Source organism: Drosophila eugracilis, unplaced genomic scaffold (genome assembly GCF_018153835.1).
Source record: "Drosophila eugracilis isolate 14026-0451.02 unplaced genomic scaffold, ASM1815383v1 contig_2154, whole genome shotgun sequence".
NCBI classification, from domain to species: domain Eukaryota; kingdom Metazoa; phylum Arthropoda; class Insecta; order Diptera; family Drosophilidae; genus Drosophila; species Drosophila eugracilis.
The window spans coordinates 4,453,785-4,472,753 of record NW_024573038.1 but is presented as its reverse complement, the minus strand read 5'-3'; the positions used below and the strand labels follow the sequence as shown (position 1 = coordinate 4,472,753).

The 18,969-nt window shown below is 42.5% G+C and overlaps 1 protein-coding gene across 7 annotated transcripts in view; it reads right to left on the bottom strand.

Annotated features, from left to right (window-relative positions):
- The window catches only part of LOC108114094 (RNA-binding protein Musashi homolog Rbp6), a 172,111-nt gene that overhangs the window by 45,840 nt on the left and 107,302 nt on the right, over positions 1-18,969 (bottom strand). For all 7 annotated transcript variants that reach the window (XR_001772735.1, XM_017224850.1, XM_017224847.1 and 4 more), the window contains one exon: positions 13,484-13,576. Coding sequence is in view for 6 of the 7 variants with exons in the window: in XM_017224850.1 (XP_017080339.1) it covers positions 13,484-13,576 (93 nt within the window). In the remaining variant the exon portion in view is untranslated. The remainder of the gene's footprint in view (positions 1-13,483; positions 13,577-18,969) is intronic.

The following is an 18,969-nucleotide window of genomic DNA, read 5'->3' as shown; positions in this document are numbered from 1 at the left end:
ATCCCATATCCTTTAGCCCATCGCGTATCTATGCATGACCAGAGCTCCCTCGATTGATTTTGCGTCCTGGCATCACCTGCGGGCTAAGCTGCTTTCCAGGATTCGCAGGACAACGTTGGAAAAACCATCGGAGCGTTAACGTAGCCTGTCGCCTTTGTGTCGCCCGTTTCCCTTTGCTCTAGTTAGTCCAGTGTCTAGTGTCCAGTGTCCAGTGTCCCATGTCCTTCGTGTCCTACGCCTGCATTAATTTATTTCCGTGTCCTCAGACAATCGTGCCACAATTCACGGCTGCGTTTTGTTAATTAATTTGCTCATTTATTGCCAGGAGCCAACACACACACGCAGCATCCTGGCAGGACACTCTTGATTGAGTCCTTAAAAAGGAATTGCAGTTATCTTCAGACAGCAGCTGTCTTCTCCTGCTGTCTTTTTTTGCACTTTTGTTTTGTCTTGTTTGTCACTCTTTTTGGCTCTCGGAAAAGGCCAACAAAGCTAAATCTTCTTAACGACCTTTAAATTTTTACTTCTATGAACCAAAACTATAAGCCACATTACAAATTGATTGTTCTAAGTGAGTGATTTTCTTTCTGATATTTCTTTTGACTTACGTTGTTTGAGTTGGCTAATAGTTATAATAATTTAGAATCTTTAGTATGGAATTTCAATGACTTTATTTTGGAAACTTTGATAGGAAAGCCCAGAAACTGCTTACAATTTTTTAAGACTTTTATTTCTTTATTTTTGCTTTTAAATACTAAAAATAAATAGCCCATTTTTTCGCTCGTAACTTTCCGTAAGCTTTAAAAAAGGAAATGGCAGTTATCTTCAGACGACAGCTGTCTCTCCAGCTTTCAGTTTTCCCCATTTTGCTTTCAATTTTCTACTTTTCACTCTATTCATATTTTTCGTTTTGGGGTTTATGGATCACAATAACAAAAAGGAAAAAAAGAAAACACATAAATCAAGAGCATCCCGGGATAATTTCTGTATAGCGTTTGCTATTTTTTAGCTGAGCCAGCATCTGCAGTTTTTCCTTGAAAGCGAGGATTCTCCATGGTTATTATCTGCAGCGGCTTTTGTTCGCTCCGCTTAAAGTTGCCTAATCGCAGTGGTAGGATGGAGTATTCTCCCATATACACAGCCCCAAGACAGTTACCATAAGCCACCCTAAACTAGTTGCAATTGCCCTCTAATCCGACGTAAATCATTGCACTTAAGTGAGAGGGGTCGGGCTAGTCACCTTGGCCACTAATTTACCATTATGTCAAGTCGAGAACTGCTCAAGATGTCGTTCATTATGGGTCCATTCTTCAAGGGGGTTTTCCTGCACACTTTTCTACTCACTTACTTGCGGCCACTTATTATTTATTGCGCCTTAGGTGAACGCTGCGTTTCGCTTTCGCCTTTCACTCAACTTGCATTTTTCATGCACGTTCATTATTATCATTGCCGGCCCCCAAACTGCCATTCAGTCGGGCCCCAATCTTTGGATTTTTCCATTCGCCCTTCTGCTGATTTTCCCATCCACCTAACGCCGCTACCGCTCTGGCAATTTCTCAAGCCCCCCACCAACGGCGTTAAGCTGCACCAGCCGTTGATGATAAGCGACGAAAATGTGCAGAAAGCTGAAAGTTTCGCACAATTTTTTATGCCAGCGGGAGGGGGCTTGGAAGGGGGTGGTTGTCTGCAAAACGCAAAAAATTTATCACTGCAAGAAGCCGGATGCTGGCTGCCGGCTCCTTGGGCAAATAAAAGGCGAACGAAACTGCAGCGCTCCATTCAATTTGATTACTTGCGTCATAAATACCGGAAGCGTCAGAGTATTGAGGCACTATCACCCCCATATCTCCGGCCCGTTCCTTAAGGATCCCCCGCATATGTGCGTGATGCTAAGGAGGCAAGGAATATGAATGCGATGTCGATGAATGACGGCGGTAATATCCTGTGCCGTCAGCAATTGCAATGGCTTGGCTGCAGTGACGCAGCAGCTTGCTCCGGACTTTCGACTTGGCTTTCACTGACTGGGAATGGGTGGGTGGAGATGGGCATCCAAGAGGGGTATAAAATGGGAGGATTTTCAAGGGGATAATGGGCAACAGCGGCAGAGGAGCAGAGGAGCCACCACGCTTTTTATGCACTCAAAAGAATCTGCTCGGCAAGAAAAGGCATTAAAATGTCGACAGTAAAAGCGTCGATGGCTGGGGCGAGGAAAACGTATTAGTAACAGACTATTGAGACGCAAAGCGGCTATAACAGTGGGTGGGTGTTCTTTCACGGGGCAAGTGGAGGGAGTCTTACTGGTGGGTGGGTGGTGAAACGATTGAAGGCCGCAGCAGGCAGCTAGTGCATATTCTTACAAGTGCGCCGCTGCTGCTCGGCAGCCAAATGACTTATGTGCTACGGGCTAGCACTCAGCTCTCGACAGGCAGGATGCAGAATGCAGGACGCAGGAAACAGGATGAAGGACATGGGAAGCAGGATGCATGGACACACAGAGAGAAAATGTGCCAGCTTTGAGGTTATAATCGAGTGTAAATTGTGATTGGATTGGATTTTCAGAGTTTTTAATGACTTCGAAGGTTTTGGCATAGAAAATCGCCAAATTAATGGCCAATTTAGTTGCTATTTTCTTTCAGTGCATGACGTGAAACGATGACGACGACACTATCGCCAAATCAGCAGCGCAGCTTGCATAAAAAAATTGTAAAAGCGCAGCAGTCGTGGCGATAAAAAGGAACTGCTGCTGCAGGATGCAGGAGTCAAAATGACTTTGGGGCACACACAACATAAGTGCTTATATATATCAGATATAAGCGTTCTTCTCTGATGTGTATGTGTGTGTAATGACTGATCGTGTGATTTTTTATGCCACACACACAGAAAGCTGCGTTGAAAGACGATTTATCTTGGACTTGGTTGGGTGATTGCCTGGCTAGATGACTCGAAGGACCTCACACACAGCACCCATCCGCCCACAAATCAAACACACAAACACACACACACACTTGTTTAGAAAGAGAGACAGATATAGTAAGAGCGAAAGAGACGGGAAGAAAGCATAAAAAGTGGCAGCAAAATAAACAAACAAACGAGTTTTTGCTCAACTCTCTGTGAAAATGTAAGTTGCGGTTGCATCAAAACGAAACCCAGGGCCAGAAAGAGATGGCCAATCCTGGTGAGCGAAAGAGAAGGTAACAAAAAATAATAGCAAAATATCTAACCACGGGGTAAAGGGAGGGGCTAAGGGGGCGGGCTTCAAGCGGTTGGCAGAGATTAACTTTCGGATCGCTCAAAGCGACCACAGCAAGTGCTTTACATTTAAAACACGGCAATGGCGAATGGCAAATGGTAGAAGTGCGACAAAGAGGGGCTAGCAGAGAGCAAAAGAGACCGAGATACAGGGCCTAGATGGAGCTTGTTAGTGGACAGTCAGATGCTGGTCAACTGCGTTGACAAAAGCGCATATGCAAAAGCCGCAAGCCGGCCAGATTAACAATTAGCTGGCATTTTAATTTATTTAATATTTATAAGCCAAGCTAAATGGGAATTTAGCCATAAAAAATAGCAGCATAAATAAACAAAAAGTCCTTTTAACAGAAGCAAATATTTTCTTATCGAGTGGGCACAGAGGAAACTTGTTTCCTTGAATAAATATCTTTAAGGAAAGGTTTTATTCTTTTGCACCTCGAAATTTGTCGTTTTAAAATACACTACAACTTGAAGCTGAGGCTGGTGATAAAAAATATTGTTTAAAGTAGGGAATATATTTATATTCCTTTGCTTAAACTTACAAATATTGTAGTTTTACAGGCCTTTCTTAAATTCTTTATTAAATTAACACGAAGTCACTTTTATATATAAACTTTCTCTACTCAAAGGTATACCTTTAATATTCTTAAATAATTTAGATAGCAAAATGCAGTAAAAACGGAATATTGTTACGGTGTTGTACCTTTTTCAAAAACGGCCGCCTTTATCTTTTTTATGTTTTAGGCTTCAGGCCATTACGCATACGACGCGTGGGCCATCAGTCCGTTTTCTGGGTTTATCAATGGCAAATCGATGGTTATTGCTTTATAGGCATTCGTGTAATGTGTTCCCCATCGGATCGAACATAACAAAATGCCTAACAAGGCCAAAAACAATTTGGCCTGGTGTACATGCATGTCTCTGCCCTTGGCTAGCGAAAATGTTGTTGTTCTCCGTGTTGAATATTTATGTTTTCACGCAGCAGCCAAAAGCAAATAAACCAAACGAAACCAAACTGAACCAAATAAAACGAAGTGAAATGAAACTGAAACGGGGAGTTGGTGCAGAATAAAACATGGCAATGAATTATGATACATGTGTTTCTGCGACTCCAGTGGCCCAAAAGCCAAAAGCAAAGGCAACAGCAAAGCCATGGCAAATGGCAACGAAAAGGCAGTTAGCTGGAAGCACAGCCAGCACTCATTCATTTAAATGCCATTTTAAACTTAAATGAAAGTTTATGGCTTTTTATTTGCATTGTCGCATATGTTGGCTGGTGTATGTATGGCTAAGGCTGTCGCTTGTTGCTGTTACGTTGCCTAGTAGATCAACACCCCCCGAAAATTGAGGCGAATGCAACATACACATGGCAATCGAGTTGGTTACAGAGAGAGAAAATCTGCCTACAGGATAAGATAAGTTCACTAAGAGAATATGAAACATACTTTTGAGACTTGAAACTTAACAAGTTGATTCATAAGAGGTTATACCTTAAGATCCTCAGGCTTATCCCATGATCTCAATACACCTTTTTTTGTCCTGTGTATCTGGTTGGTTTATAGGAGCGACGTGAACACATATGCCACGCAAAACTCGACACTTTACATTTGCCATGGCAATAATTTATTTTTATTTTCGTTGTTTTGCCAGAAATTCGTTACCTGCCAGGACAGGACGGCTGAAACGAGCCGAGCCGAGAAACAAAACAGCAGAAAACACCAGAAAACAGCTGAAAACAGAAAACAGAACAGGTAACACGACATGGCAGGTGCAAAAGGCAACTGCGAACAAGCAACATTCAGACGGAGCGGCGTACATAAATCAAATTAATTTTGTAGGCGAGCCAACGTGCGCCATTTTTGTGGCACCCCGCCCCTCGCTCACACACGCCCCACCCCACAACCATCTCACTCGCATACGGTGGGGATCCTTGGATGGGTGGTGGCTACAGGAGGGGTGACATGGGAAAAGTGCGTTTTAATTGCAAAGATGCTGCCGCGTTTGGCATCGCGATTCGAGGCTAATTAGGCGCACAATTGGCACGAAATAAAAAGCCAGAAAAACAAAGGAGCGTACGTGACTATCTCAAGCTGTCGATCCACCATTGCCACGCCCCCTCTGCCCCATTGCCGCCGCTTGGCGGTTCTGCGATAAAACGTACATTTAAATTGTCGCTAAGGGGGTGGGGCGGTGGGTTGGGGGAAAGCGGAAGAGCTGGAGGTGGGAGGCATCGCAACCACATCGCACGTGTAGCCCAGACTCGTATTCGTATCATCAAATGAATATTCGCTTATTTGCATCTCTCTCGAGGTGGCAAAAGATACCCCAACCCCATCAGGCCGAACACACACACAGATGCACTTGACGAAAAATACTTTAAGGATTTCATTTTCTGTCAGAAGGATTCATCCTGGGTAATGAGATTTTAATCCTTATTAAAACGACCTTAAAGGTTTCAAATTGAATATAGTCTGTGTCCTCAGATTTAGAGAATTTAAGAGGAATTTCTTTTAGAAGGATATATGAATTATATCTTTGGGTTTGATAAATAAATATAAATTTCTTAAATATTCAACATTAATTCTTTGAAATGGAGATTAAAGTTTGGTAATTTTAATAGCTTTTTCATTCTTCTAAGTTTTTTTCACGATTAAAGAGGTAATGAAGAGGTAATTAATCTTAAAAATTCTCCTTAATGCGGGTAAACTATTATTCTCAAGCATGTCGAAACGGTTATTCTAAATAGTAAAGTTTTTATTTGTAAATAAAAATATAAAATATTAAGAATTCTTCGCTCTGAACACCCATTTTAAATGCCATAATCAACTGGCAGCCTTAAAAAGCTTTTTCTCTCTGTTCATCCCGGCAAATGAGTCTCAGCTGCTGTTTTTTCAAGAGTCTGTGCATGTGCGACTGTGGATTGATGGCAGTTGGGTGGTTGGCTGATGGCTGACAAAATGAGTTTTCCAGTTATTTTCTTTTTTTCTCTCTGCCGAGAGTTGGGAGAAATGGGCGAAAAAAGGGACAACTGGGGGCACCGGTGGGTTAACCTTTGATTCAACAGCTGGCTTTTAAATTAAGATTTCGCCTGCCAGCCAACCAGCCAGCTCTGGGCCCTCTTGTACAATTTTCAGCAGCTGGAAATGAGAAAAGTTGCCCTGTTGGCGAGCGAAGTTTTCAGCTGGCTGGCCGCTTGCAAATTTCTCCATCTTGGAGAGTTGTTTGCCGAGAGTTTTTGGCCCGCAGAAGTTTCCTAGGATGGTAAACATGAGTTTTTAGAGGGATGAGGAGGAGGAGAATCTAATTTCGAATGATTACGCAGGAGCCGCTTTGCCATGGGAAACTACTTCAAGCCAGATTATGTTATTACTTGGCCTTGCCAATCTGCACATCTAGGCAGTTGGTATCTGGGCATTCCGGTCACCTCATCTGCATCTAATGATATTGAATAAGCACTTGAAAAGCTCATATAAAGTAAACAATTGATTTCCATTACCCTGGCTAGCGGTTGGGAATAGAAAACGGGAAGCCAGAGGAGACTTAACAACTTGCCATTTACTTAGCCGCCGTTTACTTGCACATTTTCCCCCTTTTTCCGCATTATTTTTTCTCTCATTTTTCCTGCCCACTTGCCAGGCATCAGGATATCTGATCTGTGAGTGTGTGTGGGAAGAGCCAGTTTCTTGCGAGTTATTTTCATATTTGTTTAAAGTCTATTTACCGCAAGTTGACAGTGAAATATGCGAAACTAGCGCGTAGCCAAATAAGTGCGACAGTTTCCGGTTACAACTGTGGCAATGCCAATGTCTTGCGGGTAGCAGCAGGAGATTTTTCCTGGTCCGCAGCCCATCTACCTCCCCCCCTCCCCCCTTCATTTTGCAGAATTTTCTCCCCTTCGCCAGAGTTGCCTGCATGTCATTGCGGTTTGTTTGTTTGCTTGACTTGCGCCCGGGTAAGGATTTCATGTGCTTGAGCTGACGAAGGAGAAGGGGTTTTCCAGAGGGGCTTTCTAGAGGGAGATGAGCCCGAAGAAGACCAACCGCAGAGTCCTATGAGTGTCTATAGATATGTGTGTGTATTTGCCAGCCTGTCTGTGCGGGCTGCCTGCCTGTCCGCATGACAATTTGTTGTGCATGAAATCTGCTGCTGCTGCTGCTCCTGCTCCTCCGGCTGCTGGTTGCCCCATCGTGCATCCTTCTTATTCCTGCTTACTGGTGCAATGTTTTTTGCGCAATTTGCCAAAGCCATGCCAGGCACGAAGCAGATATGCAGAGCAGCTCGGTGGAACCAGAAGGAAACCAGCGAACAGGACGAGCAGGAGCTCACGCTCCGACTACGATTCCGAATTCGAATCCGACCACGAATGCAGATGCACTGGGAAAATGAGTCCAGAAGACCAGGGAAACTCTTTAATCATATTCAAAGCTATACATTATTAACTATAGGTTTGAGCTGATATGCATAATGAATATGGAAAATAATATCGCAAAGGCTTGGTTATCTTTCCAAAGTAAATGCATATCTTAAAGTAGGGAAAACCTTTCTTCTTCTAAGGGCAGAATAAACACTGTCTACTCCCAAATTGAGTGTAGACATTACTTAAATTTTTTGTTTTAAGGACCATTAGCCCTGATATCAAGTTAAACTTTAGTTTTTTTCAGTGCCTGACTGTGGCTGGTGGCTAAGCTCAGTCCGGGCAAATAGTCTGGGCTGTGTAAACAAACGGTTATCCCTGCCGAGTCGCTCGCTTGCAAGACATATTAGATTTCCCTTCGCCTCTATATCTCCCGATGTCTGCTGTTCTTGTTGCTGCTGTTGTTGTTGTAGCTGTAGTTGTGGCTATAGTTGTCGTTGTAGTTGTAGCTGAGCCTAACCACTGAGACGGAAGTAATGTGTCTATCAAAGCATTAACAACGAGCCCAACCAACGAAACGAAACCAAAAGCAAAAGGAAACGTCTTCGTTTCAAATAGAGTTTTTCGCATACCCTAATCGCAGGGAAAAAGGGGTGCATCGCCGTATTGATTTCCCATCGGTTTTGGACTTAAGCCCAAAGATAAGGCTTTATGGTAGGGTATACCGATGGCCAAACCTCAATTGACAGCTATGAAAAATTGTGTATTGCATTGTTTTTAGAAGGGGTGAGGGGGCTTAGAGGAATGGTACTTGTTTGCCAAATGCCTTTTGCATTAAACGCCTTTATGCCAAATTGAACACAATTAAATTAGTTGCGGCCAAGGGATTAAGGTGGAAATTGCCATCGTTGTTGTTGCTGCTGTTGCTGTTGCTGCTGCTATCTGTGTTTATGTATAACTAATTGGCTATGTAAATGGCAGCTGAGTGTTTGCCCTGTAAGTGTGTGTGTGTATGTGTTTGTACACCTACACATATGTATGCTGTTAATTACGAGCATAGGCAACCGCAGCTTATAGATGATTGGGCTGGTTTAGAGTGGCTCGAAAGGTTCTAGGGTGGCTCTCTCTCCCCCTTACTCTCTATCTCTATTCTCGGTTTGAGTTTGAGTTTTCGGCCTGCTGCTGTTGCTGCTGTTTGTCAAGGGGGCTGTGGCCCATCATCCGCCCACATTGACATTTCGAGCAGCGTTGTCATGAAACCTTTTGCTAAGGATTATGCAAATCTGCCACTCATCGTGCACTCACTCACACACACACATATACAACTCAAGCACACACACATACAGAAACACTGGCGTGCCTTCATTTACATTTACATTCAGCTAGCTGAAGATTTGCGCATCATAATTTATGCCCCTCAAGCCCCACATTTCCCCGAAAGAGACAGCTAGCTGTGTGTGTGTTGGGAGGGGAAAGAGAAAGGGCGAGGGCGAGACACTTCATTCAGAACGCCTCAAAAATTGCCCACAGTTCTGACAGTCAGGTGAACTCTGACAGAATCAGGAACAGCAGCAACCAGGACTCACTCGGGTTCTTATTCTCTTACAGAGTTTTGGCACTGAGAAAAAATGTTCATAATATGGTCTTTATAATACCAGATATCTGGATAAATACAGCTTTAGGGGTCATCTTTCTTGCATAAATACCTATTCTAAGTGACAAATTAATCCTAATATGAGTCTGTTTTTCTATAATTTATAAAATTCTTCAATCTAAGTTAATAATAATGCAATCTTAAGGAGTGTAAGTATCTATTATACTCAATAAATTCTTTAATGTTACAAAAGTAGAGTTTTCCAGTTCATCCTGATTAATAACCTTTCCCAAATTACATTGACTATAAACGTTGCTCAGAATTCACCTCTTTTATGCCATCCCTTGATAGTACCTACTAAACACTCTCCTAATATTATGTTAGTTTTTCTACAAGTGTTACAACAATATTATTCTTCACACCAAATCTCAAACATTGTTTTTTGGGGCAGTGTAGTTTAGCTCTCGGTCGCTTGCCTTTCCATAATTAAATCATAAAAAATAGTTTTTTAATGAAATTAGTTGGGGGTTTTTTCTGTGCTGTTGTTTTCGTTTTGGCTTTGCTTTGCATGATTTGTCATAATTAATACCGAAGTGGGTGGCGGGACTCCCCAGAGAGAGAGAAAGAGAGTTATCTGACATTTGAGTGCCCTGGTCAACAGTTTTGTTCTACTCCTTTACCTCCATCGTGGCCAAGGAGATGGTGCACTTTTGGCCATTTGCCTGCTGGGGATCGGGGTCCTGGGTCCTGGCCTCCCATAAAATGCTTATGAAAAGCGCTTAAATTTACTAACCTTTTGCGGTGCGAGGGGGGTTGTATATATACCTGGATATAGGTAGATATACATATATATCTGGAAATGCAAACGCCGTAAACACCTTTAAAAGCCAGTCGAAAAGGAGACCGGACTTGGCTGCCAGATCCTGATAGTTGGCTGGGCAATTTCCATGCGGAGGGACTTTACAAAATGTGTAGTTTATTTGCAATTTTTTAGCCAACAAGCTTTACGTTTCTGTTTTGATTCCCACTCTCTCTCCCCGCTCTCGCTTTTCCATCCGAATGTGGAATTTTCGTTATCGCAGGGCTTCCAGCAGCAGCAGCAGCAGCAGCAGCTGCATCAGTTGCAATAAAATCAGTGGCCAAAGGTTGCAGCATCTGAGGTCAGCTGGGTGGCACTTTTCCACTTTTCTACTTTTCCACCTCCCCTAGGCCCTTTTGCATATGTGTGTCTGTATGTGTGTGTGCTTTTCTGTGCTTGTTAAATAGAAAATTTGCAGGGAAAACCTGCGCAGGAAAAATTTGGAATTCGCTCGTTGTGTTTTGCTTATCCTATTCGTCCTTTTTTTTTCTTAGTTCTTAGTTCTTAGTTCTTTTGATTTGTTTTCGCATTTGGAAAATAGTTTTCTGATTTGCATTTAAAAGGTTCTTTTTTGGTGGTGCTTTAAGGGCCCTAGAGGGCCTAAATTTAGGTGTTGTCAGCAAATGGAATGTAAAACTATTTGGGAATATTTTAGGAAGGTTTTTTAGTGAATCAATTACTGAGATACAAATAGTATGTGATAGTTTTAAATTCTAGAAATAGTTTAATTTAATAGATTATACATTTACTTATGACCCTCTTAGTAAGTTTTTCCATTAGGAAAACCATATTCCAAAGCATACACTTCAAAAGGGCATCCGAGAAAGGCATTCATGCACCGCAAAATGAAAATGGAAATGCAGCTAAACAACTATGAAAACATTTGAAAATGCTACTTGAAAAAGATACAATAAACGGGAAAATGGCTTTCGCTGCAAACTGATGAAAAAAAGGTTTCCCTGGCAACATGAAATTGGCTGGCAGGACTGAGTCATAAATTTCTATCTGCTGTTCATATATATATATATATATATATGTATCTAGATAGATATCCTATAGAATGGACGAGGGGACTTTGTTGTGCTGTTGTGGGTGCTACGCATGCAACTATTAATCATATTGAATGGCGCGCCCTGACTTGTCCGGCTAATCAATCTTGCCAGGAGCAATCTCTCCGCGCTCATCTCATCCAAGGCGGAAGAAAAATGGCCGCTAAAGTCATTAACGCCTCGCTGGTCACCTGCCGCCAAAAACAGGGGCAAAAACCGGGAGGTAAACTAAGCCGCCGTTTGCCATTTTGCTATTTTGTTTATGGACCTGGCGAAAATCTCTCTCCCTTCCACTTTACCCATCCATAGGATTTTCCCCAGCTTTTCCCAGCTGCCCAATGAGGCGGCAGGCAGAAGCCAAAGGGGATTAGTTGTAATCAATAACTTGGCCAATGGAAGGGCAGTCTGGGGGAAAACTGGTCTTCTTGGGCTTCTGTTTTGTTTGCCTGTCGAAAGTTTCTCCGCACAGCTTATGGCCGAGCTTATACACTCGCAGCCAAGTTATTATTATAATTTCCTTTGCCAATGCGGATTAATTGAAAAGTTTTCCATTAAGAATTCGCGCTTGGTTAAATCGCCCGCCGTCTTTTGTTTCACCTTTTCCCATATAATATGTATGGGAATATATATATATATATATATATAGGAGATTTGCGTGCGATGTTAGTATCTTCACTATTTGATCGTTATGGATTTTGACAGTTTCGCTGGGCATGATGAAAATTACTTAAAAGCATTTCGTTACCCAGCGCTGATTTGATTGATGGCCGTTTATGGATGCTTCTCCCTCGCTCGTCATTATATTCGCATTATCAAGTGCTATACCTATATATAATATATATACATATAGAAATATATAGCCTTAGTGGGCGGGGCAATGGAGCATTGCAAATGGCAGTTGACGTCTTGCGGCGAGGAGCTGACAAAAAGTTGCGCCAATTTATGTCAATTATCGGAAGCTTTACCTGAGGAGTTGAATTTCTGTTGGATGAGATGGAGGGGTGGAAAATTTCGGATGGGTTGCTGGGAAATCGAGAAAAATCCTCGAAAATCCCCTTGAGAGCGGGCTGCGTAATTTGCAGGGGAAAAACAAATAATGGCACTTTTAGCTGTTACCCGATACAGCTACTTTTTTCTCTTTCGTTGTTTGGAATCATTCAAATTTGTCACTGGGTGACTGGGAAATTTGATAATATTTCAGGGAGGCTGGCATCCTTTTTTTCCTCCTCAGCAGGATATTGGATTGAAGTCTGAGCTATTGGGGGATAAATATTGGCTGGGAATTGAATTTCCAAACTGCTTTCAGGGCAATCTTGTGACACCTTTCCGGCTAGTTATTATCCTATTTAAAAGCAATTTAGAGTTGTTGGTATTAATGGTATGTTACAAGACTCAAAGTAAGGTTTAACTCTTTACGTTACGAGACTCAAAGTATGGTTTAACACTTTAATCTTTAAGACCTCTCATATTCGCTTATCCTTAGCCACTTCAACACTTTCCATATCTACCAAGCACAGCGAGCATTTAATTCTTAAACTCTTCCCGACATGTTCTATCCTCTTGGAAAATCCCCTTCACCATCCGATAGCACATCGTTAATGAAAATCCGTGTTTGGGGCTTTTCATGTTTTCGTTTTTTTTCTTGCGCTTCGACAGGATCAAGAGAGTCGCTCATTAAAATCGGCGGTAGGAAGGCAGAAGAGCGTCTAACAAATCGATTTTCGTTTAGTATCGTAATCAACAACACAGGATTTTTGTGCTCGTGCTAAAAATTTGTTTTTTGCGCTATAACAAGTCTGGCAAAGCCCCCGTTTCGTATCGTTTCGTTTCGGCCTTTTGCCCAACATGGCTGAATGGAGAACTTAAAGAGCACTCGAACGGCACTCAGCCGCAAACACACACACACACATCTGAACACTCGATATGCATATGTGTGTGTTTAAGTGGAGTTCCTTTTTTTTCCAGGGGGCGAAGTGGAGTCCTGGGCTTTGCAGTACTTGTCAAGATTGAATTTGGTTCGAATTTTTTTAGAGGTTTTTCTCTTTCATTCGCTGGCTTTCTTCTTTTTTTTTTTTTTTGGCGTTTTTATTGATCAAACAAAACGTAGCAAGTGGCAGCCAGTGAAGGTGTCACTGCTTACGGCAAGAAAAAAGAATAAGAATGAAAGAAAAAAATATATATACAAATTTAGCTGAACATTGTTGGGGAAACACGCGCAGTGCGAATAGATTGCATGATTTGCTCCACTGGCTGTCATTCTGTTTTTTATGATTATTATTTTGCTTCATTTCGTTTAGCATTTTGGCATGTGACTGGATATAGTTATGGATATTTGGGAAATGAATATATATGGCAATAGAAGGGAGTTCTTCACTTACCGGACCAAACTGTTCGAAGTAACTTTTGACATCCTCCAGTGTGGTGGGCGCCGAGAGGCCGCCCACAAAGATTTTCTTCGTTCTCGTCACCATCTGCAAAAGTCATGAAAAGCACAAGGAAAACGGGTTAATATATACATATATATATATATATATAGTATAGTATATATAGTAAGCGAGTAATGAGCGAAAAGGTTAAGTTGGGCGGTATTTAAATATGCATTTTATACGAGGCTTTACGCGGGTTACTCCGAAAGTTATGACCCCTTAGACGGCTGGCAGCCTGGGGACTTGAGGCTTCGACCTTCGACCCCCCAACTTCCCGTCTTCCTTCCCAAGTTCCTGTAACTTATGGCCACCAACTTTCGCCATGAGTCGTTCGACCATTTTGTGCATTTTATGTACTACATGCATGAGGCCCTTATTCTCTTTCTCTCGCCTGAAAATGTCAGTGTGTTTATGTGTGTGTGTGTAATGTGTGTGTGCAGCTGGCATTTTTAAGCTGACAGTTTCAAGTGCCAACTTTACGCAGTTAGCGCAGCAGAAGCAGCAGCAGCAGCAACAGCAGCAGCCGTCGAGCACATAGCACCGAGCACCGAAAATGATGGCGAGACAAGGACGAGCAGGCTGCCTCAGGCTTGCATATGAAGGTGCACTCGGAAAATGCCTGCTTAACTTAGGGAAACACTTTGAAAATGAAGGACTTTACTAATCTTGGCAATAATAGTTGTTTGTATTTTATGAATTATAATTATCTGTGTATATTATTGCTTATTAATATTGCTTCTTAGTTTATCTAAAGAATCCTTTTCCTGAATAAAAACGTTTAAAGATGTTACCCGAGTGCTCTTGTTTTATTTTTATAAATACGTCAAAGATACATATGTATTATTAACCTCAATATAATACCAATTTTAATCTATTTTGATTAAAATTTTCCCATTACTTTTTCGCTGACAATCTCTTACACTCAAAAAGCACAGGAAACGCTAGAGCTATCGCTTATCAAACATTTTCCCCGCAGTGCACTCATGTGTGTTAGCTGCTGTCTGTCGGTAAGTCCCTGTGCGTGTGTGTGTGCGTGTATGCCTATGTGTGCGCTGTGCAACGCCAGCCTTTTTAGCCCGCAGGCAAGCGTAAACTGTTAACGTTAAGTGACGGCAGTTAAGGCACAGTGGGCCCATCGCTGAAACCCCACCAATTTTAATTTGTATAATTTTTAAAAAATTACCCACAAGCTAAGTAAACCCCAGAGACCTCGGCTAAGTTCAGAGGCTGTCACGGTCGGATAGGAAATGCCAAGGGGGGCGTGGCATCGTTCTTGACAGGATCAACAGTGGAAGAGCAGGAGGAGCAAGAGGAGGCAGTTGGGGGCCCATGGTTGGAGGGACCCTCGAATAAACCGGATGAAGCTGGTGACGCTGATTGCACTGACGCTTGCAAGCTGCAATTTATGAGCACGGCACAGACAACAGGGGATGGGAGGATACCACCCACCCCCTGCGAACAACCCTATATAAGGGAGACCCTGTATGGCGGAGGCGATGTGGGATATGTCCGTTAAGGAAGCTAACGATATGTAACAGCGGTGCTGATGTTTCTGCAGTGCCAGCAGTAAAATTCATACAATGTCGTAAAATTAAAACACTTGTGCTGTCGCACTCGCTCGCACAGATAGCTAGATAGATGGAGAGGGAGCGAGAGGGGAAGAACTAGATAGACAGAGCGAGGGGAGGCTGCACTCCGCGGGCGTTCCCTCTAACAATTTGCAAAAGCAAAAAACGAGCAGAAATCAAGTTGAGAGTGCGCTGCAAGAAAGTAACTGTAACAACATGACGTCCGAGACAACGTTGAACCCAAGCACCCAAGCACCACCCCCCTCGATGCACCGCCCATGTGGCTCATCATCACCAGCCACAAAATGGGTACAGAAATTGCAGCGTTGTTAAAAAGCGATTCAAACTGCAGTGGCCAGCACTTTGAGTGTGTGTCTGTGCACTAGCAAAAATTATGATTCCCAATCTCTAGCGATTTCAAATCACTTAAAAAGTTCTTTAGGAAGGCTGTAAATAATAAATTTGAATAAATAGTTAAAGGAAGTCTGTTTTTGCAGATGTTGAGATGATTTAAAAGACTTGTAATTGTAATTATCTTTTATTCCTTTTAAAATATGAGTAATAGAAGTGTTAGGAAGGCTGGGTAAAGCCTTAGGAAGATTAGTCCTAATTTTGTACCCCCAAGGAAAGCAGCAACTCGAAAAGAAGACAATGAACCAAAATTGTTTTCCCTGTGCGGTTACAGGACCATTTTACCATCAAACCGCAAACGCACTCCGTCCTGCACTAATCACTCCCCGAATGGAGCTACTTAAACTAATAAACTGGAGCCGGGAGTTTGATTGCTCGGCCAATGTCGGCAATGTCATCATCAAATATAAATGAACCAGTTTGGGAACACGCCCAGTGCTGATAGCGGGGCATGAATCAAAAACAAAACACACCCAAAAACCGAACCGAAAGCGGCGACCTCAAGACAAATACAACGGCGGCTATGAGTCGAAACTGGGGTCGGGGAAACACGGATATCCAGGATACAAGGATACGCAGAGATATCCATATACTCAGATACTCATATACTCGGATACAAATGGCACCACACACGCATACTAACGAAGTGACACGGCATTTTAACGGCCACCGCAGCGGAGCACAGATTAGGAATGTCAATATTAGCCACAAGGACTGCGATGAGCCGCCGGATGTCCTGCGAGTGGGTGGGGCCAACAACTGGCACGATGTTTGGCCATGGCCATGTCTTTTCAGCCGGGTAATGCCGAAAATTTGACAAATGACGTCAGGAGTGGGCGTGATCAAGCGGTGGGCGTGGAAATGGGGGAAGAAAGGACACACGAAAGCGCAAGAAGGCGGGCCTGGTTACAATGCAGTTGACAAGAAAGTCGCCCTTTAGATGGATGTCTATGGACAATAGAAGTTTTGTTCAGAGAAAGGGGTAACTATTAGAATATTTTACCCTTTAGAATGAATGTACTGGCTCCGTTAATACAAAATGCCATTACATAGATTAAAATCAATTTCTAAGTCGTAAACAAATACAAGTCTGTGCACTTTCTCTATGAAATGTCTTTTTTAAGCCAAAATAGATGCAATAGTTTTAAGAGAGATGAAAGCGTAATCCCCCTTTATTGCTTTCAATGAAAGTAAATTAAATTACTTTTGTTGCATTGCCTTCTTAATCAATCAATTTAATCTAAAGCCATCCACAGATCAGATGAGTAAAAGGAAACAACACCCCTCCACCGACCAAAACAAGAGACAATCAATCAATTCAACACCTAGTCAGCTTATTTAATAAACAGATTTACGCCTTTCTTTCAGCATTAGGGATTTTAATGAGGCGTAGCATATAAATAGGAAAATACAATAAAGTCGACACTTTATCATGGCCTTTCATCGAAGCCAAAGACGGTTGACAAGTCGCATGCATATTTCATTCTGACGTAGCTGCTATCGATAACCCCATGGATAAGTTGATGCTCATCTTACTCCAGATTACATCCGTGCAACAAGGACTGAGCGGGGATGAAAAGCGATGCCGACATGGCCATCATCTCCATCATCTCCCTGGGAGACGCCGATGTCTGTTATGTTAGTGGGAAAGGCCAAATCAATTTAACACTTTCAACTAAATTATTCATTTTGCATAATAATTTTCAAATCTGTCAAAAATGTACACACATACACACACATTTATACAGGATTTTCGAGGCGTCTGCACTTTCACACGCTGCGGAATGGGAGGCGGGGGGGGGGCATAGTATTTCGAGGAGGCGGCGTTTGCGAAACGCTTCCCAAAAAGCACTCAAATAATTCCCGGGCGTAAGCTAAACCAGCGCAAAGTTGCCGAGAGCTCACAACAATGGCAAACGGAAATTGGGGTAGGAGGTTCTTCTGTAAGGCAATGAAAATGGGTGGGTTTTTGGGAAAATGGAAAACCCTTTAACCGTGCGTAGGCTCCATGCGACGTCCGCCGAGCGTCGCAAATTCTGTTAAGCGAAAATTTCATCAACGGGGCAGAATTTTCATTCGCTATTCAGACGCTCCTGCCACCTGCTTTCCCCCCGTTCTCTCCTTTAGCCAATCCCTCGCCGTCGCCATCGTTCGTTGTCAAAATGAAAGGAAAATGTCTCATAAATCCTTTTAATATTAAATGAGCTCGTTCTACGCGACAGCCCCAACCCGAAAAACCCAGGAAAAGTGGGCGGGGGGAAATGGTGGAAATTCGGGCAACGCACACACTTAAAATTATGTGGCTAATGGGAGCAACTTGTCTGGAAATTGCTCGCGGAACTGCGGAGATGTCTCGAATCGGCGACACATGTTCGGTGGGAAAGCAGCAGGGGCGGTAGAGTTGAGGGACCGGGGCACTCTGCCAATTGTCATTAAATGTAATTTTTAAACCTGTTAGCGCATGTGTGCCATAAAATGTGAGGTTAAAAAGGGTTTTTCTTTCGGGCCTCCCTAGGATGTCCTTTTTTCTGTGTACTCGTATATGCCGCCATTTGGTTTTATTGTGAAATTAGTCGGCAAAGCGGGTTTATTAAAGTTCGCCCCGAAATTCCTGATGCGTTGCCTGAATTTCCAGCCTGGGCAAAAGGCAATGGCAACGGGTTAAGGGGTGATTTTCAACGACAACAATTTGTAACATTTGCCGCACTTCCCGCAAGAATTTTAGCCGCCGGAGGGGGCGGTTCGGATGGAGAAACCCGAAAAAAACATGGCAAAACGGGATTGGTTGTAACCCACTCGAAAAAAGCTCCAACATCATTCAAAGTGACAAATTATCCATGCAAATTTTATACAAAATAAAAGGGGGCCTTGCTGGCAGAACGACCGCCGCCGTGGGAAAAAGTGTTGCATACTTATGAGTGTTGGTAAAGAGCTCCGGCCTGAAATATGAGCATTGATAGAAAGTTTGACAAATGCCAAAGGATGCCATTTCAGGATAAGACCAGGGTTGCTGATGGACGGAATATATATGGAGGCTGCTTATTCAAGCATTATCCTTGTTCATTTCCTTTTACACTTTCCGAAATGAAAGCCAACTAAAGAAAAGAAAACGGGGAGGCTTTATTTTGTTGGGGGTCTTCACTTTAATGTTTGCTTATTTTCAAGATATTTTAAAGTAATTAAATTCTCTTTTCATCATATTTAATAAATTAAATAATCTTAATCATGTCTTTTTAGCAAATTACTGTCTTAACTCTCAAATCACAAAGTCAAATTCTCCTTTTCTTGTAGTTATTTCCTCCCCCAAACTTGCTATCTATTACAGATTTTCTAGATAGAACACAGAAAGCCATATTTTCCCAGTGCACATTTGGGTGTCTTTAGTTATGCATAATTCGATATGCTCCATCAATGCCGCATTTTCCGTTCTCGGCTTTCTGTTTTTGTCTGGCTTTCAAT